The sequence below is a fragment of the Oryzias melastigma genome, linkage group LG14 (assembly GCF_002922805.2).
Source record: "Oryzias melastigma strain HK-1 linkage group LG14, ASM292280v2, whole genome shotgun sequence".
NCBI lineage: Eukaryota > Metazoa > Chordata > Actinopteri > Beloniformes > Adrianichthyidae > Oryzias > Oryzias melastigma.
This window is the reverse complement of record NC_050525.1, coordinates 1,068,289-1,094,665: the sequence shown is the minus strand read 5'-3', so window position 1 is coordinate 1,094,665 and position 26,377 is coordinate 1,068,289. Positions and strand designations below refer to the sequence as shown.

The following is a 26,377-nucleotide window of genomic DNA, read 5'->3' as shown; positions in this document are numbered from 1 at the left end:
ATGCAAAAGATAAAAACGGAGAGAATTTCCACAACCCAAGAGGAAACGTTTGCTCTTTATTGACCAGGGAAATAAACAATTGAATGAATAAGTAGTTGGTTAATATGTATATAAACTTGAAAAAATACGTGTTTTTTTTTACTTGTGTTTTAGAAAACAGAAATAAAGAGAACACGCTTGGCATCCAGTGGAGGTCAGCGCCCCGTTGCATTGTGGGAGTTACAGTGTGTGCCACATCTCCGCTCCATAAAGCAACTTTGTCCAGTCAGAGCGAGCCAGCGGGATGGATTAAACTCCTCTCCTTTGGAAGAGTTTACTTTCATTCTTTTTCTTTATTAACTCCTTTGTCGACGCTAAACCAACAGACTCACAGGACACGAGAAAATAAACTTCGACAACTGGAGCTAACAGGGAATGGCTAGTTAGACGAACCGTGGAGGAGAGTAGCTAACCGAGCTAACAACAGCCATGAGAAAAGTGTGATTTCGTTGAGTAATTTGATCGCAGACCTCGTAAATAGGGTTTTAGGATGTCACTTTTGATAACTAGGAACTCGTTTCTGTTTTTAGAAGCTGCAGCACGGGACACTATGAGGGACAAAAAGCTGAATTTGGGTTTGAAATGGATATCAGCATTCAGTTAAGGTCGATTAGTGCTTTTATTCTTATTTTTCACCCTAAATCAAATGTGTGAAATGAAGATCTTGACGCAGTGATCGCGTTTCGAATGATCGAAGCATGTCCGGCTCGGGAAGTTTCTCCTCCTATCTGGGTGTGGAGGACCCTCAGTGGCTCTGCATGCTGACCCTGTTCGTCGCATCCCTGGTTACTCTGACGCTGCATTTCGCTCAGTATTTGCAACACTGGCTGGTCGGAAACAAGCCGCCGCCGGCTGCAGCGCAGGAGGGAGAGGAGGGAGAGGAGGAAGCGGCCGCCCTGCTGGGATGGGCGCTGTCTCTGAAGAGCTGGAAGGCACAGTGGAGGACGGTTTGGTGCAGAGCTTTGAATGACAAATCCAGGGAGCGCGAGGTAAGTCTCATGACCGCCAGCACCACTGCTGTCAGGCAGGTGACTTCAATAAAACCACCTCACTGGGGATCCACCATGTGGAATCAACATGGATCACTAAAGAACACCCCTCAACCTTCTACTTTTATTAGAATTAACATGTTACAACTCAGGCAGTTTACCATAGCACAAACAGTAGATTTTTCAAATCTTTATTATGGAGATATTATTTCGTTGTAATGCTTTGACCTGTCACTCCTCAGGGAAATGTCTTGCTGACGTTTGAGGAGGACAGTCTGGAGGCTTCTGATCTCATCCTGAGCAAAGTGTCCAGCTTCCAGAAGTCTGCTGGAAGCAAGGTAAACTGTGAGGACTCTCTTCATCGTCTGCACCAGGGATTAGGGTTAATCGACGACTAATCGACTATTCAAACAGTGTACGACTAATTTAATAGTCGATTAGTCTTTACTTTATATTATATGGAGTCAGAGTAGTAAAGTTAGAAGTTATTATGGCATTTTTTTGGACTATTTTGGCATCTATCAATATTTTTTTAGGCTAATTTGGCATTTAGCTAATATTTTAGCTGGCTATAATCTTCAGCGTTTTCAGCTATCAGCACTAGCATCTTCAGAGGCCAAATTCAGCTTACAGCATTCACACTAGCATTATCACAGGTAATTTAAAGCTATCAATGTTAAGATGTTTGCTTTGCATCCACTTTGCGAATGACCCGATTAGTCGACTAATCAGAAAAAATAATCTGTGATTAGTCGCCTATTAACATAATCGTTTGTGGCAGCACCACTAGGGATGTATTTTCAATCAAAAAACAAACCGACACAACTGAACAGTCATGGGAAAAGCAAATCGCTGCATCTCTCCTGCATGTCCGTATGTTTACGTTGAAAGTGTCAAACACACGTTGAGCTGAATTTAAGAAGAATTAATTGTTTTATTACATCACACCAAGCCTATCATAAGTGTGTTGTAAGGTGTTTTTCTTCTTTGTTACTTGCTTGATAGCAAAAAAATAAAAAAAATCTGAATTTTTGTGTTTGTAATGCACAAATCATGTATTAAACCAAAACAAATCTGTGACCAAAAAAATCAAGGTTTGAACAGAATCGGTGCATTCCTAATCTTGGTGGGATAACGTTCCCAGCTTCACCTGTCCACTCTGGTGTTGCTTGGGATCCTCGAGCTGTTTGAAAAAGCATTTTTTTCTATTCAAATCTGCTGCAAACAAGTGCCGACTCATTCATCTGGGTGTTCTATTCATCTTCCTCTTAAACCGTGTTTTGAGAGCTTTGCATTCTCACAGCACACAGAAAACATTTGAAGTGGAATTCTGTGCTGAACAGGTTTGAAACCAAGCTGCCACCAGAGAGCGTTCATTTCCCCGGAGGTCATGAAGGGAGAAACGGCCCGCTTCTCTGGCACGGCTGGCTTTGCGGCGCTCCCCATGCAAACTCAGCCCTTTCTTTGTGACAGTCCCGATATAAAGCAGGTGCTGCTCTGTTGTTGAGTGTGCAGAGTTTAATGAACAGAGGATTATGTTTACGCACATGCTGTGTGTGCTTTAAGAAGCTTATAGAGCAGTGTGGCTCAGCACTAAGGAGGAGCCGGCCAACCGCAACGCTTCTTTCACTCCGCCATCAAAACGTTCTTATGTCTATTACAACTTCAACACTTTACAAACGGGAATACATTTCTTTGAACTTGTTACTTAGATGTGTTAGCCACAAATATTTGAACTCATCATTCTACTGTTAATGACAACATATCTTTCTTTATGAGACTTCAGCGTCGTGTCAGTTTAAAATCGGGTCCAGGTCTTCCATGTTGGGTAACTTTGGGAATAAAAACACCCATGAATCTGGGTAATGTCCAGCCGTATGGTTCTGATCCGGATGTCAGCTGGACGAGGAAGTGAAGATCTTCATGGACAGAACTTCCTCCAAAATCCTGATTCTTTCTCCTTCCAGTTCACCAAAGACTCTTTTAGCTAATTCTCCAATGTTTATTGACTGTGATCAATACATTCAATCATTGGTTTCTCAGAGTTCTTGATAAAATAATCAAAGCTAACATCAAAATGCTCTTTCATTGATTTACAATCCTTTCCAACTGCGGTCAAATGAGCCGCCGTTCACATTTCCGTGGTCACATCAAGAAGCTCCGTGGAGTCTGGTGGAGATTTTCCAGCGTTCTCAGTCCTGCTACCGTAAGTATTGGATGAAACTCACACCAAAAATCCAGTGATGCTGATTTGACCACAGAAATGTGAACGGCGGCTCATTTGACTGCAGTCAATGTGAAGATACCATCTTCTCTTCTCCAGAACCTGAACTAGACACTAGGAACAGATGAGGGTTTAGTGCATGTGCAGCAGAGCTGTTGATGGAAAGAAGATCATTCATTCAAACAGAGTCTGTCCAAGACAGTTTGATTTAAAAGGAGAAATGCTCGGAAATGCAAAAACAAAATGATTTCTTATTACATTTGTTCTCTTTCAGAAGAAAAACACACAGACATGTTAGAAACTCAAAAACTGGATTTTCATCAGAGGGGACTTTAGAGGTTGCTAAATTGTTTTATCTGGTTTGTTCCCAATAAGAACAAAAGCTGTTTTATTGCAGTTTTTTATTCTTATTGCCTTTTCACAAATGAAAGTAAATCATTGGTTGATGGATTTTTTTCCTTTCAGAAAAAATGATTAAAAATCTAAGTTTGGATAGAAAATTCCTTTTTTGTGGTTTTTCCAGCTGACGCTGTCCTTGCTCTCCCTCAGATGGCTTGCTGCAGTGTGACTGGGGAGGATCTGCAGTTTTCTGTCACTGCTGCATCGCCAGCTGCAGCTGATCCCTGTAGATACACAGCATGTATGGCTTCACTGGAACTGCAGGTAAACACTGCTGGTGATGTTGTGGATCATTGTGTGTGTGAGACGTTCTCTTTTATCTGTTGTGTTTGATTCTGAAAGTGCCGGTTTCTTTGGAAGTCAATGGCTTTTCTGATTTCCTTCACTGTAAATGTAGAACAGCCTGAGCCAAGCCAGATTACCTGATGCACAGCATTGTCTTATCAACACATCTGAGGGACAGCAGAGGAGACCCAAAGTTTATTCCAAATAATTCAAATCTGGCTTTTAATTTGAAGGAATCTCCTCTTCACTGTTTGGTGAATGATTATTTCTCAAATCAGTAATTTAGATGATCAGATTTAAGGTCTGCCATGGACATTAGTGAAACTCAAAAATCAAAGATAAAAAAAGTTCAGCGCACTGTCTTGTGGGGTCCAGATGACCCCACTTTTAATGTAAACAAGCTGAGGAGAGCAGAAGGGTATAAATGAGATAAATCGATAATCAATTGTGGAGAATACAATTTTACTGTAAGGCAAAAACCACCATCCCAGCAGAAACTGATCAACCATCATTCCAGTCTTTGAATTGATCAAAGTCATGTGACCATAACGAATATTCTAATAAGGATTATTCTGATGTGGAAAAACAACTGTATCAAACTAAAATGTGAAGGGATTTGACATTCATTCTCGTAGTGGTGAGGGAATTCTGGGATAGTCATCGTCATCAGTCTAATAGGAGATTATGTTTCCCAGACTCCACTGTTCCCCAGAAGCATCACAAGATGTGAAGGTTTGAGCGCCTGAGCTTGACTAAAGCGCCAAAACCTCATGTTGCTCTTTCTATCCAGAGTCTTCTGGAAAAGCTTTACATTTCCAACTGCAACATTTAACATCCAGCTTTGTTAATGAGTCAAACTTCCTCCCTGGACTGTCCAGCTCCTGAAACACCATGAAGCTGAAGGCCAAACTTTGGCTTTTCATTCAATCTTTCTGTGCTTTAGGTTGTGAGCTTTGATGGTTTTAATTAGTGAAGTGTTGAATGGTCACTGATTCGTTGAGTAAATGGCTGCACAGATTGTATTATTTCTATTTTTAAACCAGTAAGATGGTTGTCACCTTTCCGAGCCTATTCTGTTCTAACTATAGCTGGGAGGCTAACGCCGGGAGCTGTCGGGGCTTTGAGCATTGATCCCTGGTATTTACAGGCTGGTCTTTCAATGCTTTAGACTGATCTGGAAAACAAATGTTGTACAGGCTGACTGGTGGTGGTTGAAGCTCCATTATTTCGTGAAGTCAGAGACTCAGACGGGGATGCAGTCAGAGGTTCTCTCTGTCTGCTGCAGTCAGGAAAACCAGAGATGTAGGTTTTCAAGAGTGGTTTTCATCAGTAAGTTCAGTGAATGGATGCGATTGTTTAACAGGAACGTCAGTGTGATCCGTTCTCCACCACAGCCTGCTCGGGGCGTGGCCGGTCAAACCCGGCTGTTCTGCAGCAGCAGTCGGTCCTCTCGGCTATACTGGAGGTGCTGTGAAACCAAGTCTACCTGGTTTTTATCTAACGTCTTAATGCCTCAGAAATGACATGATTTTAGCTCTCACTAATATAAAGCACAGAACTCTTACAGATCAGTCTCCAATCTGGAGGATTTATAAGCCTTTCAGTTTTTAAGTTTGTAAAACGTGTTTTTACTTTGATTCTTATGTCCATTGGTCTGAGTATTTTATATGTATAATTACTGTACCTTCTATGTATGAATTTCTGTATGTTTTTTATTGTCTTGTTATTTGGACCTTGAGTCCGTGATAATAAATTATTCTACCTGATTTCCTCACGTCAGTCAGGGACATGGAGTTTTCCTCCTCCTTATTTATTTTTGATTTATTGGGCGGCCGTGGTGCAGCGGTAGGGCGGTCGACTCCTGATTGGAAGCGAGTGGGTTCAATTCCTGCCTTGCCCCCCATGTGTCGTAGTGTCCTTGGGCAAGACACTGAACCCCGAATTCCCTCTGATGGGAGGTTGGCGCCAGTGTTCAGCAGCAGAGCCACCACCAGTGTGTGAATGTGTGTCTGAATGGGTGAATGGGTCTGTGACTGTGAAGCGCTTTGGGCCCTCGAAGGAGGGTAGAAAGCGCTATACAAGTATACGCCATTTACCATTTTTTGTAGTATACAACAATAAATTATTTAATATTCTTGACTTGGTGAAAATGAATGAAGAGCAAAAAGAAACATAATTAATCAAATATATATAAACATACATCAAATGTCTCAGAATTTTTTATTTAATTTTAAATATAACTTTTTTCCTAATACTCTTCTAGCTCATATTGTCTGAGCAAACAACAACAAAAACCAAATCACAAAGGAATCAACAAAAAAAACATTAAATGTAGATATGTCAAATGCCTCAGAATGTATACATATGGATGGATGGATTGATGGTAATTTAGCTTATATTTCAGCTACATGCTAGCTGTCTTGGCTAACCTAATTTTTTTTTTTTTAGGCTATATTTGACATTTAGCTAATATTTTAGCTGGCTATCAACTTCAGCGTTTTCAGCTATCAGCTTCTGTGATTTCAGCTATCGGCTTCAGTATTTTTAGCTATCAATTTCAGCATTTTCAGCAGCCAAATTCAGCTTACAGCATTCAGCATTATCACAGGTAATGCTATATATCTAGTTCATAATTATGTTAAAAAGTTATGGTTTTAAAGTTTTAAAATGTAGTTTTAGAGTGCTCAATAAATATTTCTCCTGTTCCTCCCGCGATCTAAGGTGTGTTTTGGATTTTGGCCTCTTGTGTGATTGAGTTTCACGCTCCTGTTTAGAAAATGACACGGGGTTTTAGATTTTGTCTGAAACAACATCATCATCATTAAAAGACCAATGTGAATGATTTGTAAATGGATCTAAAGATGGTTAGAATAAAAGCATCCAGCTGTACAGTGTTTTCTCAGCAGCCTCCGTTCATAGCTGCGGTCACATGGACTTTTGTTCAGTCCTACGCTGGAATCCACACATGTTGGTGGGGAATTCATGTTCTCCGTTCTTTAGTTTGTTTGTTTTCCTGTGCCCCAGTGGCAGTCTTAGAAATGTTTCTCCTTTGCATTATTTACAGTATAAGAAAGTCTGATTTTTATTTTATATATTTTTTCAATTGTTGAATCTAAAATTGTTTTTCAGAAGGGTTCTAATACCCCTTAACGGACAAAGCACTTCATTCTGTCAGAAGTCTTTCCCTACAAATGATCTGCTTAAGTGGTTCAGTTAATCAGCATGAGAGTGGACCCGTCTGCTTGGTAGATTGATATTGTTAAATGGGTGATGGACGAGGTGTGTGAGTGTGTGTGACATCACTTCCCATCTCCTTATCAGCTCCATCTCCACTTGCAAGAAGCTGAAGATGAGATCCAGGTGAGCTGGAAGGTGTCTCATCTGGATGCAGAAGACCTGCAGCTGACGCCTGCAGACACTCATGTAAGTTTAAGCCAGAAACTTTCTTTTAACTTTGCTCTGTTGGTCATGGGGGAAAACCAGTTTGGATCAGTTTCTGAAAGGATCAGTCAGACTGTGGTTTCCTGCTTGATCAGTGTTGTTGGTCGGTCATCAGCCTCTTAGACAGCTTTGTTCTGCCTCTGAGATGATTGTTGTTCCTCGCCGTGCAGAGGGACGCTTCTCCTTCTGCTGTCAGAGACATTTCCATCTCTGCAGAGGAAGAGCTGTGTGCGTTAGGCTGGAGGGACTTGAGCATCCTCTGTAATGAGGATCTGTCATGGCTTCTAATGTTCCTGACCATCACAGAGCAGATCAGTTCTTTCATTTCTTTAGTGAGATTGTTCTGACGTCGTCCTCTCTCCATCAGGACACCAACAGCAGCTGCAGCACAGACGTCCTGAAGAAGCAGCTCGCAGATCTTTTCTGCAGAACTCATCCCTCCGTGCTGCTGAGCTGTAGAGCTGCTCAGGCCTCAGAGATCCAGGTGAGACTGTCTGAACTGCTGTTATTCTGCAGTATTTGCATGAAGTTGGTAAGAACAGCATCACCCGCAAGTGCGTGTACTTTATATTATCCTTACAAATATTTCACAGCACACTTAACCACACACGACAATGGTACGTTCCATTTTCATGATCTTCCTTAATCCTTTGGAATCCAGGGTCTAAAACTTTGTTTCTGTCTACTTTTGAATTTACCTCTGTTTTCCAATTGAAAGACTACCTGATGCTTATTTTGTTTCATTTTAATTGGCACAACCTCTCCTATGTGACACCACCTTTATTTAGTCATTTTCCACTAGACATAAAATCATGCATAAGCAGAAAATTCCATCTGGAGAAATTAGATAAATTTTCATTCATTTTTGGAAACTCCAAAAAACTGTTTTTACAACATAGAATGAAAGTTTTAGTTGTAATTTCACAAAAACAACAAAAATAAAATTTGTTGTCCATCTAATCAACACGTTTTTGTATGAGCATACAACAGAAAAAGTCTCAGATTTCTATGGGTCGCATATATGAAGAGTTTCTGTTGATAGAGGGACATCCAGACCTCACATGTCAATGATGTGACCTTTCTAATGTGGCTTCAGTCTGTGTGGATTCAGCTACCAGGAAGGCCAAAACATAAGAAGTTCTGAATTGAACTTTATTAATATCACTGCTGTCCATTTGACATTTTTACTAGAATTCTGTTTTTTTTTTCAGCCTTTTTTCCCTCATAAATTTTCCTTATTGTGTTTGTGAAAAGTGATAAAAGTTTGATCCAGTTGTATTTCAAGTGTTCTGCTTGGCTGGAATCTGCTCTCAGGTGGAGATGTGTCTGTCCACTCTGATCCGCTCACCTCCTGGGTGGGCGGTGGGCGGGACTTTCACGTGAACTGCAGAATTTCCACAAATTTTAGACGACACCGGTGCTCGTTGTAGAAAATTCATGTCTGCTCCCACCTCAAAACATGATAATGTTGGGTTTCCTGGTTGTTGGACTTCTAAGAGCAGACAGCTCCGTTCTGATCCCCACAGCAGGTCCTCTGCTCTGGGTTGCAGCCGTCAGATCGGTGTTCATCTTCTGCCTTGTTTATTAAATAAAAGATCACTTTTGTCCTAAAAATTACAAATAAATGACAAATTCTCTCTTTAACTCTTTAACACTGGAACTCCAGTGTTATTGTTCTTTGATTTACTGTAACTTTTCAACTTTTCTCCTTCACAATCTACTAGAATTATTGCGTTAACAGTTGAATAGTTACAGTATGTGAAAGATTTTGTGTTAAAGCGTCACAGACGACGCCTCAGGTGTTAAAGGGTTAATTAAATAAACCATCAATCACAGAATATTCAAATAAGTTATTACGGTGGACGGCAGGACGTCTGAAAGCGTTGGTCAGTTCCAAAGGGGTTAAGGTGGAAGTCTAAGGGACTTCTCTCCTCGTAAGATGTGGCCTCACCTGTATACGACCCTCCACAGGCCCAGACAATCTATACGGGTCAACCTCTGTACAGATGCATGATTCTAAAGGTGCATTCACATCGAACGCGATTCGCGCTGCAGAGGCGGCCAGCTCCGATGTTAATCAATGGTACAGGCGCGCTCTGAGGCGAATTGAAGTCCTGCGGCGCGATTTGCCAGCAACTCAATTTGAGCGGCGAGGCACGAATTGGGCGGCACAGCCAAAATGTAGATTGACAGGTTGCTGTGTCGCATCCGAAACACGGTGTTTAACGGCTGTCATACAGACACAGCCCCCTGTACCGGGAAAATCTTCTAACCCTGGAAGATTGTCCAAAGGTTGAGGAGAGTTTCTAGGAATTCTGAATCATTCTTGGTCAGGTCACACTGATAATAATCATATAAACCCAAACATGGAGACATGATTACTGATGTTTATGTAGAACTCTTCACTATAAATAGACCTTATTCCTCCACATCATGTGTCTTCCATTCATTCTAACTTAGATATTCACAGACAGAGCTGGTAGCTCCTCCCACATGCAGCCGAGGCATCAGGAACACATTTTTTGACAGGCGACGACCAGCGAATTTGCCACATGGAGAAAGAGGGGCAGGGCACGCAAATCTGTTGCGCAAATCGCGTTCGGTGTGAAAGCATCTTAAAGCTTAACTCACAGAATGTGATTCTATAGGATTTTTTTTCTCTCTTTGGTCATTGGATATGGAGAGGAAATACACTCGGTCCGATTCCGTAATTCTTGATTTGTAACTCATATAATACATTTTTTGTATAAGTAAAAAAATTACAAAGCAAAAAAAATGTACATTTGCACAAATTTAAAGTACAACAGCTTGAAACTAATTACACGCACAAATCTTTACAAAGAAATACGCACAAATCACTTGTTGCGCAAACACAAAACCTCAGTTACGTAGGAATCTGTGGTGAGACTGTTCACGTGTCTGATTCATTCGTGAGTGATGTGTTTAAATACTACTAGAATGCTCACCCCACCCACCAGAGTTTCCTTATCAGCTCTTTTATACTTAGATTGTGAATTTTATCCATCCATCCATCCATCTTCCTCCGCTTCATCCGGACCGGGTCGCGGGGGCTGCAGTCTAAGCAAAGATGCCCAGACTTCCCTCTCCCTGGCCACTTCCTCCAGCTCCTCTTGGGGGACCCCGAGGCGTTCCCAGGCCAGCCGAGAAACATAGTCTCTCCAGTGTGTCCTGGGTCTTCCCCGGGGCCTCCGCCCAGTGGGACATGCCCGGAACACCTCTCCAGGGAGGCGTCCAGGAGGCATCCGGACCAGATGCCCGAACCACCTCAACTGGCTCCTCTTGATCCGGAGGAGAAGCGGCTTTACTCCAAGCTCTCTCCGGGTGACCGAGCTCCTCACCTTATCTCTAAGGGAGGGCCCAGCCACCCTGGGGAGAAAACTAATTTCAGCCGCTTGTAGTCGGGATTTCGTTCTTTCGGTCACGACCCAGAGCTCATGACCATAGGTGAGTACTGGAACGAAGATCGACCGGTAAATTGAGAGCTTTGCTTTCTGGCTCAGCTCTCTTTTCACCACAACGGACCGGTACAGCGACCGCAAAATGGCGGACGCAGCTCCAATCCGCCCGTCAATCTCACACTCCGATCTTCCCTCACTTGTGAACAAGACCCCAAGATATTTAAACTCCTCCACCTGAGGCAGGAGCACTCCACCCACCGAGAGGCGGCAAACTACCTTTCTTCGGTCCAGAACCATGGCCTCAGACTTAATGGATGCTGACCCTCATCCCAGCCGTTTCACACTCGGCTGCAAACCGCTCCAATGCATGCTGGAGGTTGAGGAGTGTGATTCCCCAGTAGTTGGAACACACCCTCCGGTCCCCCTTCTTGAAAAGGGGAACCACCACCCCAGTCTGCCAGTCCAGTGGTACGGTTCCTGTCTGCCACGCAATACTGCAGAGACATGTTAACCAAGACACTCCCACAACATCCAGAGACTTGAGGTACTAAGGGCGAACCTCATCCACCCCCGGAGCCTTGCCACCGAGGAGCTCTTTGACTACCTCAGTGACCTCAGCTTGGGTGATGGACAGTTCCACCCCAATGTCCTCAGCCTCTGCTTCTTCAACGGAAGGCGTGTCAGCAGGGTTGAGGAGATCCTCAAAGTATTCCTTCCACCGCCTGACAATGTCCCCAGTTGAGGTCAGAAGATCTCCACCTGCACTGAAAACGGTGTCTGCAGAAAACTGCTTTACCCTCCTGAGGCGCCGGGTGGTTTGCCAGAATCTCTTTGAGGCCAACCGATAGTCCTATGGCCTCACCAGGACCGAGTCTTTGCCTCCAACATAGCGAGGGCCGCAGCTCGCTTAAACTGCCAGTACCTGTCAGCTGCCTCTGGAGTCCCACAAGCCAGCCAGGCCTGATAGGACTCCTTCTTCAGCTTGACGGCATCCCTTACTTGCGGTGTCCACCACCGGGTTCGGGGGTTGCCGCCACGACAGGCACCAGAGACCTTGCGACCGCAGCTCCGGAAAGCAGCGGAGACAATAGAGGTGGAGAACATGGTCCACTCGGACTCTATGTCACCAACCTCCCTCGGTACCTGCTTGAAGTTTTCCCGGATGTGGGAGTTAAAGACCTCCCTGACGGAGGGCTCAGCCAGACGTTCCCAGCAGACCCTCACAGTACGTTTGGGTCTGCCAAGTCTTTCCGGCCTCCTCCCCCGCCAGCGAATCCAACTCACCACCAGGTAGTGATCAGTGGACAGCTCTGCCCCTCTCTTTACCCGAGTGTCCAAAACACACGGCCGGAGATCGCCTGAAACGACTACAAAGTCGATCATCGATCTCCTACCTAGGGTGTCCTGATGCCAGGTGTACTGATGGACACCTTTGTGTTCGAACATGGTGTTCGTTATGGACAAACTATGACGTGCACAGAAGTCCAACAACAAAACACCGCTCGGGTTCAGGTCCGGTAGGCCATTCTGACCAATCACGCCCCTCCAGGTGCCACTGTCATTGCCCACGTGGGCATTGAAGTCCCCCAGGAGGACGACAGAGTCCCTGTTGGGGCACACTTTCCAGTACCCCTTCAAGAGACACCAGGAAGGCCGGGTACTCCGAACTGCTGTTTATCCCGTAAGCCCAAACTACAGTCAGAGACCTGTCCCCCACCTGAAGGCGAAGGGACACGACCCTCTCGTCCACCGGTGTGAGCTCCAACACTTGACGGCTGAGCTGGGGGGTCTCGAGTAAGCCCACCCCAGCCCGTCGCCTCTCACCATGGGCAACTCCAGAGTGGTAGAGAGTCCAGCCTCACTCGAGGGACTGAGTTTCAGAGCCCAGGCTGTGTGTGGAGGTGAGCCCGACACTATCTAGCCGGTATCTCTCAACCTCTCGCACAAGCTCAGGCTCCTTCCCTCCCAGAAAGGTGACATTCCATGTCCCAAAAGCCAAATTCCATGCCCGGGGTTTGGGCTGCCGAGGCACTCGCCTTCGACTGCCACCCAAACCACAATGCACCGGCCCCTTCAGAGCTCCCCTGCAGGTGGTGGGCCCACCGGGGAGTAATTTGAATGTGATGGGAATTTTATCTGGTGAAATTTGACATTTTTCCACTTTCTTGAACAGATATGCCCAATAACTAATTAAAAAAAATAAAGTCAAAATGAGCGTTTTTAAAACACAGGCAGCGCCCGACCCTTCTCTTTTTTTGATATTTTGTAATTGTTGTACTTAGATGCATAATGACTTACAAATCAAGAATTATGCACACACAAATTAGAGTGAGTCTTTTTTCTCTCTGTAATTGAATGTCATAATCCTAAAAGTTTCTGCTTGGATTAAACATTTATGGATCAGATGTTTAGGATTGTTTTATTCTACATCAAGATGTGAGTTTTTTTAATCTTATATAATTTTTACCATTGGTTAATATATTACTAGTCTGCTTGTATACTATATACACCAGAGCTACTCAATGACAAACTTACCAAAGTCAGCATTTTACGGGGTCAAACGTTCTCAGTAGCTGAAAAAACACATTGAAAAACATTTCCTGAAGAAAAGTCAGAAGTGAATGGATGGTTTGTAGTTTTTGCAACCGTTTTGTGTTCCAGCAGCTCAAAAAGACAACAATTTAAGGTTGTTCTCTCAATCCAAGACTTAATTATAATATTTAGAGCACAAATTTTCAATAAAGGGACATGATAAACAAACGACAGCATACAATACCTGAGTGCAACTGTAATCTAAATGGAATCGTTTCTGTACATTTAAAAATCGTTTTACTTTTAGAGTATTTTTGAGGGTGAAGCATGATGAAAACCAACGTTTAACTCGATAAACACATTTGTCTGTGAATGATCATCAACCAACAGAGGGATGTGTGTTTATGGGATAATATCCACCACAGACCGACGCTACTCTGTTGTTTCTGTACAGTTCACTGGGGTGTTTTGCTGAGTGTTCATGCTGAAGGTGTGAATGATGGCAGGCTGAACTCGGCATGACACCAGGTTTTTCTAGTTCTTGTTTGGGTAAGTGTAGCTGTGGGGAAAATGCTGTTGACATGTTTGCTGCTTTTATTTTGAAGCACTCTAATGAAAACAATTTCTCTCAGCTTTTTGGTTTAGTTGATTATTATATAATGAATGGACTCTGTTGGTTCGATTGGTAGTGTGATGTTATTTTTTAAAGTTTATTTAAAAAAAAAACTGAGCAGCCTGAGCCAAGCCAGATTACCTGATGCACAGCATTCTATTATCAACACATCTGATGGACAGCAGAGGAGACCCAAAGTTTTATCCCAAAGTTTATTCCAAATAATTCAAATCTGGCTTTTGATTTGAAGGTATCTCCTCTTCACTGTTTGGTGAATGATTATTTCTCAAATCAGTAATTCAGATTATCTGATTTAAGGTTTTAATAAATAAAGACACATGTTCTCCTTAAGGGTCAGCAGCTATAGCACCGATGTTCAGTATACAGCAGGTCAACAAACCATCAAATGTCTTCTTTTGCCTTTTATACATTAAGGATTCTTCAAATCAAATCAAACTTTATTTGTATAGCACCTTTCCAGAAAAATACATTTCAATCAAAGTGGATGACATAAAAATAATCAAATTTTAAAAAACAAAGGACGGGAAACATTGTAGGACCAAAACAATGTCCTCAACCCCCCACCCCCACCTCTCCACACACACAAACACAAACACACGTCGACATGTTGCCACACTACGATAAGGAATAGAATAAATTAAAATAAATAAAATAAAATAAATGACAGAAAATAGAAATCTGGCTTGTACTGCAGTGAGGAAACAATATTTTAGGGACCTGTCCACACTAGTGATCCCCCAATCAAGTTCACAGAGTACACTACTACAGGACCCCCCAGATCCTAGCAAAGAGCCAGACCCAGAAGATCCCACTGCAGTGACCCCGTTTACTGAGAAAGGTCAATCACTGATGTGGAGGATCCCTCAGAGGAAGACACTGGAGTTAAAAATGTAAAAGGAGTAAAATAGATAAATAAAATAAAAACGGATATAAAATAGACAGACATAAATCAGTAAAAGTAGATAAATATCAATTAGGTAAAAAAGCATAAAGAGAAAACATAAAACAACTTAAGATCATTAAATAAAATAACTTTCTATTTCAACTAAAAGCCAGATTAAAAAGTAGGTCTTGAGCCTCCCTTTAAGAACATGAACAGTCTCTGCGGCCCTCAGGCTCTCTGGGAGGCTGTTCCACAGGCGAGGTCCATAATAACTGAATGAGGCCTCGCCGTATGTCTTCGCTCTGACTTTAGGAATGACTAAAAGGCCTGTTCCAGAGGACCTCAGGCTCCGCAAGGGCTCATACCTTAAAATCATATTAGATAAATAAGAGGGCCCAATACCATAAAAACATTTATAAACCAATAAAATAATTTTAAAATCAATTCTGAATTGCACAAAGAGCCAATGCAGCGATTTTAAAATCGGTGTAATGTGTTCCCGCCCCCTGGTCTTTGTCAGCACGCGTGCAGCTTAATTCTGTAGTAGCTGAAGGTTTGATATGCTTTTTCTGGGAAGACCAGAGAGCAGGGCATTACAGTAATGTAGTCTACTAGAAATAAAAGCATGCATTGTTGTAGTTGAATATATTTAAAATCCTATATTTCCCCGTTTTGCTTTGCAGTACACATTTACAGGACTCACACACATCACAGAAGAGTTAGTGTTGTAGAATTACTCCCTCTTATACGAACATCAGAGAACATGTTTGCATCTTTCACGTTGTATTTCAGTTAAAGTTACACTCTGGTTTCATAACAGGACTCTTGCAAAAAAGGAGTGTCCCCCCCAAAGCCCCCACGTGCCCACGACTGGAAACTTCTAGTGAAGAACATCAGAGCGACTCTAAACCAGGAGGACAGCGCTGCAGGTTAGTTGCAGCCTGATGGATGTTTGCTGCCTTACACACGACTTCACCAAGGTGCAGCTTTTCAGTCTGACAAACACGGATCTAGAGTTCAAGTTTTACTCTGACATCTCTGTGGAAATCATGGAGAAAGCCCTTATTGAATTTCTGCCCCTCATACAAGACAACCAGCCTAAAAAAGCTGATGCTATGTATCCTTCATGGTTCCAATGATGAGTGTGTAAAATGAAGCAAAGGTGTTAGAAGATGTAGACAAGCTCCGGAGCAGGGAGCTTGTGGCCCACCCAGAATATTTTCTATGTCACACAGCATTTTTTGTCTGACTTATGCAACCAGATTCTCCGTAACCCCTGTGCCATCACAGGCATGTTTACATTAAAAGGGGGGTCGTCTGGACCCCACAGGACAGGAGTTTTCACTGGTGTCCGTGCCAGACATGAAATCCTGTCACCTTTGCAATGGAGGGTCATCTGGACCCATAAGAGAGCATGAGGGTTATAAACAGGACAGTCGGAGGCTGACTCCACTCAGCCCAGACTTGGAAAATGCAAAAAAGGGGGAGGGGCTTAACTTCAATTCAGAAAATACTGGTCTGCTGCTTGATCCCCAAGACATTCGGAGAACCAAACTGATGACATTTCAGGCCCTTTTTACACACTAGTTTGGCTCTTTGTCTTTTCATTGACTCTCATCTTACAGTTTACATTTGGTTTTAATGAAGGTGTCTAGGGTAACATAGCTGTCAAAAAGAAACGTATTCATAAAGACAAAGTCGTGCACAAATTAATATTTTGTGCACTAACTCTTCTATCAGCTCTTCTGTGATGTGTGTGAGTCCTGTAGATGTGTACTGACCCAAAGGGATTGTGGGTTACAAGAATGGATGGAAATGACAAGAACAGCTAAGCTAACTCGGAGCTAAAGAAGGCTAACTGGGAGCCAACTCCAGCCTTAGTCAAAAAGATAGAAACATTAGAAACAGAGAGTTGGGTATTCTGATCCCACAGATTGTTGGTTACCAGTTAGCATACTTTAGCTCCAGGTTAGCTTAGCAGTTTTCGTTACGTTATCCTCTTGTTGTCAACTAACTTTAATAGACATTTTTTTTGTAAACCACCTAATGAGTGGACTGGTATGTCTGCTACTTCTTTTAGGCTGTTTTCCACCACTCTGGGTCTAAAATCATCCTCTGCTAGAATGTTTATACAATCAGCTGAAAACCACAAAATGCAGTCACAGATCCCTCTGATTTGATCTGTTTTATTACATTTTCAACAGCTATGACTATCAAGAAAATGTTCCCGTTATGGCATCAATAACATTCTAAAAAGTTCTATTTTAGTTTAGTGAACTAAATAAACTTTAACATGCAAGTGCAGTTTGATCAATCGATGTTCTGGGACTCGATGTATTTTGATGTACCGGTATTTATGTGTTTTTGACAGTTTGTAAACAGGAGAAATTCCTATTAAAGACAAAGAAAAACTAGTTTACAAAAGAGATGTTAAACATAAAACTAAATGTATTCATATTTTTTCTGCAAAGTTGTGCAAAAAATATAAATTTGTGCACAACTTTGTCTTTATGAATACGTTTCTTTTTGACATCTATCCTGCCTCATAAAGGTGTTTTAAAAACAACTGTGTGTGTGTGTAACCAGTGTGATTGTATGTTTGAGACTGATGATTATCCACACAGACGACAGAAAGACACTCTTAAAGGGTTCAGATTGAACAGCTGGGTGTTATAAACATGTTTAATGAAAGCTGTTATGGATTTAATGAGTAGCTGTTAAAAGAAATTTCAGTGATTCAAACTTTAGATCCCAAATACGCTTTCATGGCTGTTGTTCTCGCGGTGAGTCATTGTCCAAAATATCAGCTCTTAATCTTCTTTCATTGCTGTCCACCACCTAAAATGAAGACTGAACATTTATGTTCTGACTTTTCTGGAAACGACGATCCCCTTTCAGCTTCTGCTCACATCTGCATGCTTCAGCATTCATGGAGGTGCTGACTTTACTGCTCATGATCTTCACAGGCAGCATGAACCCTCTGTGTGTTCTGTGGTTGGATGACCCTCCGCAGAAGTTTAGCACCTCTGTGTTGAAGAACACACCGAGCCCAACATGGGACCAGCCTTTTATTTTGTAAGTCAGAGCATCATTGTTGGGTTTGAGATGTACAGTCATTTGAGATCCTTTGTTTTTTCTGTTTTCTTTCAGTGAATTGAATGGACGATCAAAAGAGCTGAATGTTCAGGTGATAAATGACGGACTGCCTCAGGAAGGTGAAGGAAACTTCTGCATACCTGTAGACATGGACAGTTCCTCTCTTTTATGTAGTGAAATATCAGAAAAAGATTCACTACTTTGCTGAAAGTATTCACTGAACCATCCACAGATAGTGGAGTCCAGTGGGACTCCTTTGTGCCAAAAATGAAGTTTGGTGGAGGGAGCATTATGGTGTGGGATTGTTTCCGTTTGGACCTTTAGTTCTAGTAAAGGCTTCAGCGCACAGACAATTTTAATAACTCCATTCTATTAACTTTGTGAGAACAGTAGAGTGATGCCCTTTCTGTGTCCACATGACTGTGCAGAAAGGAAGTTTGAAAAAGACGTGGAGGAGTGAAGGTCAAACATGTCCAGAAACGCTCCTGAACTTCACGGAAAGTCATTCCATAGGAGTTGACGTTATCGCTGATTATGCCTTTTTTTGTCCAAAGTAAAAAATTCTGTCGTTTTCTTAAGACAAATTTTCTAAAGCTCCTTAAAAATTAGCTTTTGAGTTGTGGGCGGGACTGTTGCTGCGGACATAAGTAGGGCTGGGTTAATATAATCGATTAATCAATTTGAATCAATTGCTTAACAGATCAGTAATTGATTCAGATAAAAATAAATCGATTTAGCACATAAAGCTAAAGTCCGCTAGCTTGATGCTAATGTTTAATGGAATTTCCCATAGGACAGCTAATGCTAACACTCGGTCGATCTAAACATACATTTCTGACTAAATGAACATCTTTATAAACTCACAGGCATGAATTTTACTAACTCTTATAAGGAAATATTTTTAAAGTAACTATTTGTGATCTTAAACACAGTTTTTTCCTCATACTGTCCTTCTGGAGGTGTACTCCTATAGTGTGATCTCCACCTAGTGTCCAAACTGAAACGTCCTCCAGGAGAAGCAGAACAATGTTTCCAATGTTAATGATCTGAACATTTTAGTTAGAACTTCTCCTTTAGAGAATCCATGTAACACTGGATGATATTAACAATCTCATTATTTCACTGATACATTTACAGAATGTGAACTGTCGATGATTAATATATTTCTAAGCAAATGTGTATAAATGTGTAAACTCAAAATTGAATTGAGAGGATCAAAAGAATTGAAAAAAATCTGACTCGAGTCGATTCAGGCTTTTGTGAACCGACTTGAATCGTTTCTGGAAATTAAAAACGATACCCAGCCCTAGAAATAACTCTACTTTGATATCCCAGTATTACTTTGTTTACACTCTCCTGCTAGCTAACAGCTCCTCACAACCCAAAACTAACATTAGCACAGCAAAAAAACAAAATGGTGATCAATATCGTTTCTATCCAGCCATACAGTTTAGATCCAGATTCCAGCTCAGACGAGGGAAACTAAGACGTTCGTGGATCTATTTGTCTGAAAGTGGAGGATTTAGAATTGGACCAGAACAGGGAGACTTTGTCCTGCCCATGGCAATTACGGCATCACAAACCTGAGTTATTTTAAACCGCCAGCTTTCATCTGCTCCTGATCCACCACAGACTGAATGAGGCATACTCAGAAACACAGTGTTAATCTCAAATTATTTTATGCATTTCCTGCATCATGAGAAGAATGCTACAAGAACATGTTAGAAGCACCAAAAACACAATTTTCATTTGAGTTGATCTTTAAAGACGAACCGAATGTTCGAATAGGATTAGCTTCATTTGTGTGAAGGCAGATAAGCCAACGCTTTTGGCAATAATGAACATTTAGGAGGACTAACTATTTCTATTCCTCAGACTCCTCACTGGGTCAGGCGTCTGTGCCTTTCGATCTGGTGAAGAAGCAGCCCAAAGGACAGCATACTTTTGCACTAATGACCAAAGACAAAGTGACTGGATCACTAACTACTGATGTAAGGCCATCCACCTGGTTAACATAGAAACTGAACTGTTATGTAGACACTGATGTTTCTCACTCTACCAGTTCACCTACCTGGACCCCAACGAGGTGAGGTCCTGGCAGCCTCCTACCCCAGCCTCCAGTAAAAGAGTGGAGATGGACCGCACAGTCATGCCCTGTGGAACAGTGGTCACCACTATCACCGCAGTGAAGAGCAAGCCGGGACGCCAGCCACTTAACATAGGTACAGGCCTAGAAAACATCCGACAGACACAGTTAGACCATTGCAGTGATTCATTCTGTGTTCATTCTGTGCTTCTCCAGATCCAGTTCAGAACTTGGCAGCGAACAAGCCAAAGATCAGTGAACGCAGAGTGTCGGAGCAGGTTTCTATGCTGGGGGGCATCGTGAATAAGGCCTTGTCGTCCTCTGACACTGAGCTGCTGATGCTTAATGGCACAGACCCGGTGGCAGAAGCAGCAATCCGACAACTCCATCAGTCTGCGAAGCAGAAGCTCAAGTCTCCTGTTAAGAAAAGTACCATCATTATCTCAGGCATCGCCAAAGTAAGCATCCCCTAAAATCCTTCTCATTAGTTCTGCTTGAAATTGTTAAAGTTGAGCTGTTTTAGAAATGGTCAGAGATGGGAAACCATTCTGCTTCCTAAAAGAATGGAAATGTGCTTGGTTCCTCAGACCCCTTTGTCTCAGGATGACGAGCTGGCTTTAATGGCAGGCTACGCTGCAGCAATGGACGCCTCGATGTCAGAGAGCAGCTCTACTCAGGACATGACCACCGCTATTGTATCAGGAACTAGTAGTCCTCCCGAGGAGTCCCAGCCTCAGGACGGGCCCACTGGAGTGGGTCAGCCTCCAGATGACTGGGAGAGTCAGACCGGAGAGGAAATGGACCACACGTCGCTGTCCATGTGTGTCTCTGAGGCAAGCTGCAAGAAGACCAGAGGTGAGACGGCACTGACTCGGTGTCTGGGACACTGAGGCCATTCAAGCAGTTTATAGTATTGCTGATGGGAGACTGTTTACAAACATGTTTGCAGATCTCGTGTTTATAATGTATGTTTTCATTATATTTGATTGTTGATTAATGACCCGATGTTATCTTGAACTTATTTCTAATTTGTTTATTTTGACAAAATATATTTTTATAGAGAGTAAAATATTTAAACTTATTTAAAGTTTAAGTTGATTTATTATGGAATAATATTCCTGCCTTTTTATTATTCATAACTATGCTAAAAAGTTACAGTTTTAAAAATCGGCATTCTTTTCGCTTTTTGGACTACTATGGCATTTACTACGATCTTTTTAGGCTATTTTGGAGTTTAGCTAATATTTCAGCTACATGCTAGCTGTTTTGGCTAACCTAATTTAAAAAAAAAAGATTTTTAGGCTAATTTGGCATTTAGCTCATATTTTCATCGATTTCATCTATCAGTTTCAGCATCTTCAGCTTACAGCATTCACACTAGCAATATCGCAGGTAATGCTTTATATCTAGTTCATAATGATGTTAAAAATATAGTTTTAAGGTTTATTAAAATGTAGTTTTTGAGTGTTCAGTAAATGTTTATCCCGTTCGACCCGCGAATACAGGATGTGATTGAGTTTGACAGTTCATATCTACCCGTAAGGGCAGTTGTAACTGAGGCCTTGCTCTCCAGAGGGACAAATTTACACTGGAGTCTGATAGGAGGAACATTTGACTTTAAAAAAATGTTTGAATTTTCAAAAATTCAACAGTTACCAAGTCTTTATTTTGCACTCAAGCTTGTAGTTTGGGTGCAGCTTTAGAGAATCTAAGCAGAATTCTTGACTGCTGCTGAATATTTGAGTCCTCTCACTCAAAAGTCTTACATGCTTTGAACAAAACTAAAAGGCAGCAACGCCTGGACCTCCTTCCTGTGGTCACAATGGAGTTTAGAAAAACTGATCAGAGTAGCATGTTTTTCATTGACGTCTAATGTTTTTGTCTGGTCTGATTCTTTCCCATCATTTAAACTTCTCCTTTAAAGAAGAGCGATGTTAAACACAGTTTGTTCTCACCAGTAAGTTTCCTCATCAAGTCTTGTAGCTTTTGGCACTGTGGTAAATGTAGTTCTGGTAGAACTAGATTAGATCTCATTAGTGAAACTTAGTCATACTGTTCTTTAGATATCATCACCCGTACACTAAAGTCTGCAGAAAAGCACAAACAGACTTTCAGTCTTTACATAGACGATAATAATTCAAGGACTAGTTTTATTACAAATGAGAGTAATTGGATTAATATCTTAAATCTAATTGTATCTTAGTATTGTAGTACTGTGTACTAATGAAAGTATTTTTAACTTTAGTATATTTTCCAGTTTATCCGTTTATATTGAGATTTTAAATGTCAAATAGAACAGCTTGATGAAATCCCCTCCCTGAACCCACATCCAGACTATCTGCACAGCAAACTTAAGGAACCATTTTTGACCGGTTCTGACTCGTTCACACTCATCCTTGGAGCTAAAGTATATTTTCCAGTTTATCAGGGAAAATCTCACAGACTAATTTACTAATCTATTTCTATTAGTCGGAGTTCCTTTGCTGTCTGGGCGGTGCTGAAAGCCGTGTCCTCCTCTTCTCCGTGCTGCAGGCAGCTTCCTTCAGAAGGGTGCCAGGCTCTTCTTCCGGCGACGCCACCAGAGGAAAGACCCGGGCATGAGCCAGTCCCACAACGACCTGGTCTACCTGGAGTCTGCTGCCGCGGTGGAGCGGGCCAGCCGCACCGCCACCATCGGCCGCATGCTCAGCCGCAAGAGTAAGAGCAAGAGCAAAGCTAACGGCTCTGCTGCCACAGCGGAGCCGCACGATTGATACCAGATGGCTGCCGACATCTCCTCCACCTGAAAGCTAAACTGGCTAACATCCAGCTCTGCAGCTCCGGCACTGTGAATGTGAAGGCTGTGCTGATGGAAGCGCCTTCTCTTCCCACCATTTCTCTAAAGGAGGACACGTTCATCGAAGTGTTGAAACAGATGATTGTCTGCATGATTCCTTTACTCTGAAGAGCCCGCTCCACACACAGGAGGGCGGTCCAGAGCCAGAGCGGTGTTTGTAACCTTCAGAGCGATGACAGGACGCGCTCTGGTAACTTTATGCACGAAACATTCTCAGGCAGACACAGTGAGGGAATTAATGACTACTTTGACACTAATTTTAGGTCCTAAAACATTTCATTTAAAGCAAACAACACAAACTTCTTATTTTTAATTAAAGTATGGTAGTTCTGTTGTTTTATTTGCTTTGTTTTCATCTGTTCTCAGAAAGCTGTGAGACGATTGCAGCTACAAAATGTGGTGGAGGAAATTAAGCATTTAAACCTTTGAGTTTGTAGGTTTGCACACCTAAAAAGGAACTGACAGTCTGTCATCCTGATGGTTATTTTGAACAATGACAGACAGAAAATCAAGAAATCCTCTTTAAAGAAGTTAAGGAAACCTATTTAAATGTCGTTGAAGAGGATAAAAATCTGCACCTCCTGCTGGACAGAATTATTACTTTATGACAAACCCTCATTATCAGCACAGAGGTCCGATGTTTCTTGTTGATGATCAGGTTTCTGCACATATCAGGAGGAATTCTGGTCTGCAAATGACTCTAAATCATTCAGGTTTTGTTGGCTGTGGCTCGGTCACTCTGAGCTTCAGCTCTCCATGTTTTCTATAGGACTGAAGTCCAGAGTCTGGACCTGTCCATGAGCTTGATCCGATTCTTCTGCAGACATTCCTTGGATTATCTTGGCTATGTTATAGATCGTGATCCTGTTGGAAGACCCGTTCACCATCCATGCAAGTCTCCTGGTGGAGAGAAGGAGGTTCTCTCTCAGGATTTGACACTACATCGCTCCACCCATCCTCCCATCCACACGGTGAAGTAACCCTGTGCTGAAAAACACCCCCAAAGCATAATGCCTCCACCTCCATGCTTTACAGTGGGGATGGTGTTCTTGGAGTCATAGGCAGCATTTCTCTTCCTCCAAACGGTTCAGTGGAGGCCAAAGAGCTCTATGTTGGTCTGATCTGAACACAGAACCTTCTCCTGATCAGGCTTGGAACCCTGAAGGTGTTCTTTGACAAACTTCATACGGGTCTGCACGTGTGTCTTCTTTACCAGCACTGTAAGATGTTAAATCATTGTAGTGTAAAGTCTTACTAAAGGTTTTCCTGGTGACTGTAACTCCAGATCATCATCTAACTCCTGCTGTTGTTTTAGGACCATTTCTCTCTGTTCTCATGATCATAGAAACCCCTCCAGGTCAGATCTGAGGTGGATTGATGCTCATGTTCTTGGTACCAACAGTTGTGACCTTTAACCTCCAGCTTGTTGCTGGTTCTGTAGTCCATTCTGGTCTTTTTCAGGTCTACAATCTTCTCTCTTAAATCCACTGAAAGCTCTTTAGTCTTTCCATGTTGGAGAGTTTGGAGTCTGAGTGTGGACAGGTGTCTGTTCTACAGGTGATCAGTTCAAACAAGTGTCTTCAGTTCAGGCGACGGGTTGATTAGGAGAGTCTAACTGGTCTGTGTGAACCAGAACTCTTCGTGGCTACTATCCCTGGTGCTATCCTAGCTATGTTGACATTGGGAGTGGGGTCATCTGGAAACCCTAAGAATTGACTGTCACTGGTGTCCGTGGCAGACATGACACGTTTGTCACGGGAGGGGTCACACGTCACTGTAAGGGCAGGGTCATCTGGACCCCATAAGAGAGCACAAGGGTTGTAAGAGTCCCTTGCTTCTTTAAAGTGGATTTCTTGATTTTCTTCGAGATTTTCTGTCTCTCACTGTTCAAATGAACCATTGGGATGAAAGACTGTTGGTTTCTTTTTAAGAGGGCAAACCTACAAATACTTCTTTCATCCACTGTAGTTATTTGTAAAGAGATTTTAGTGGCTGGCGTCACAGAAGTCACACCCTGATTCAGCCGGTTGGGTCTGATGACATCTCCAGGCGTGGAAACGCCTCAGTCGCTCTCCTCAAAGTAACCCGTCTCCTTTTTGTTTGGTCCTCTTAAGGGATTTGTCTAAAGGGAATTTAGGACTGTGAGGTTCTCTATTGCAGCTGGAGGAGCTCTCTGCTCCTCCAATGTTCTCCCAGCTTGAACAAACGAAGCGTTTGAAAACAACCTGCTCTCTGTGTAATACGGCTAATGATTGTATTTGTGTCTGTGCATCTGTCTGTGCTGCTGCGTTCTGCTCCGATGTCCCATGTGACCGACGTGACCCAATCGCCTCAGGGTCACTGAGGAATGATGTTGTGCTTTCTCTAGTTCAGGGCTCCTCGACCCTGGTCCTCTGGCCGGTCTCCAGGTCCTCCTGCACTTGATGCTGCTCATTACCTGGATCAGAACATGGAAACACCTGAGTAAACTGGGGACCTCGAGGACCAGGTTTGAGCAGCTCTGATCTAGACCAACCTGGTAGAGTCCAGCTCTGTCAGGTGTGCTGGTTCTGAAAGACCAGCATCCGCTGCATGTTCTGCAGTCTCTGATTGAGACACCAAAGCACCTCAAATAGTTTACCGGCTGTCTGCTCCACCTGAGGATTGAAAACAGGTTTTTATGAACGCCTCTTCATCCATGTGTGTTTTTGGTACAAACATTTCAGCATTTTCATTTTAAAATGTCCAGTTTGTAGAGGGAACCCTTCAGACTGAGGATCAGAAGGGAAAGGGTGATTAAGTTCCAGCTTTTGTGTTTTCTCCTTTTGCCCTATGCACAGGCAGAGGCAGGTTTCTACTGCCCCCTCAGAGCATCTGCCCTCCACTGCAGCCACTCCTAACTCTGCTTCATCTTCAGCAATAAATCTGCAGTAAAGACTATCGCTGGTGTGGCTGTGTTCTGTTGTCCTGAGCATGTCTCTCACATCTCATTAGGCGCTCTGCACAAGTTCTTCACCAATAGTTCAAACAGTCTCAGATAGAATAGTCATGCTCTGAATATTGATATGTTTACAAGTGTAACTAAACATGTTTGTTTGAACACTCCAGCGGTGCAGTGGTCAGCCCGTGTGTGACCCTGTGACCTGGTCAGGGTGTACTCCACGGTCATCCAACAGTAGCTGAGTTGCTTCAGGGCCCTGTGATCCTGATTCAGGGAGTTCCATGGGTGGATACAGTTGTGGTCAAAAGTTCGCACACACTTGTAAAGATCACAATGTCATGGCTGTCTTGAGTTTCCAGTTATTTCTACGGCCCTGATTTTTCTCTGAGAGAGAGACTGGAACAGATGCTTTAATGTCCCAAAAAACAATCATGAAGTTTGGTTCTTTTATGACTTTATTATGGATCATCTGAAACAATGACCAAATCTAACGGGTCAAAAATATACATGCACCAAAGCTAATATTTGCTTTCACGTCTCTTCACCATTTTCACTTCATTTGGGTGTTTTTGGTCTTCATGATTGTTTTTGTGA

The 26,377-nt window shown here is 42.5% G+C and overlaps 1 protein-coding gene across 2 annotated transcripts; it reads left to right on the top strand.

Annotated features, from left to right (window-relative positions):
* Positions 1–193: 193 nt before the first annotated feature.
* On the top strand, positions 194–25,782 carry LOC112140490 (C2 domain-containing protein 2). 2 transcript variants are annotated; one of them, XM_024263467.2, is made up of 13 exons: positions 194–1,028; positions 1,271–1,366; positions 3,802–3,915; positions 7,258–7,359; positions 7,745–7,861; positions 15,666–15,774; positions 17,812–17,920; positions 17,996–18,060; positions 19,817–19,932; positions 20,004–20,163; positions 20,244–20,485; positions 20,615–20,882; positions 22,560–25,782. In XM_024263467.2, exons 1-13 carry the CDS (start codon positions 738–740, stop codon positions 22,778–22,780), a joined length of 2,010 nt encoding a protein of 669 aa, XP_024119235.1. In that variant the 5' UTR covers positions 194–737; the 3' UTR covers positions 22,781–25,782. The 2 variants fall into 2 exon arrangements, with proteins under 2 accessions (XP_024119235.1, XP_024119243.1); XM_024263475.2 differs by lacking the exon at positions 7,258–7,359.
* Positions 25,783–26,377: the final 595 nt, after the last annotated feature.

What these genes read in the sequence shown, in the direction of transcription:
- LOC112140490 (XM_024263467.2), top strand. Translation starts at nt 738, where the DNA reads ATGTCCGGCTCGGGAAGTTTCTCCTCCTATCTGGGTGTGGAGGACCCT. An exon ending in TGGCTTCACTGGAACTGCAG is followed by an intron (nt 3,916 to 7,257) that starts GTAAACACTGCT and finishes TCTCCTTATCAG; the next exon opens with CTCCATCTCCACTTGCAAGA. An exon ending in TGGGACCAGCCTTTTATTTT is followed by an intron (nt 17,921 to 17,995) that starts GTAAGTCAGAGC and finishes GTTTTCTTTCAG; the next exon opens with TGAATTGAATGGACGATCAA.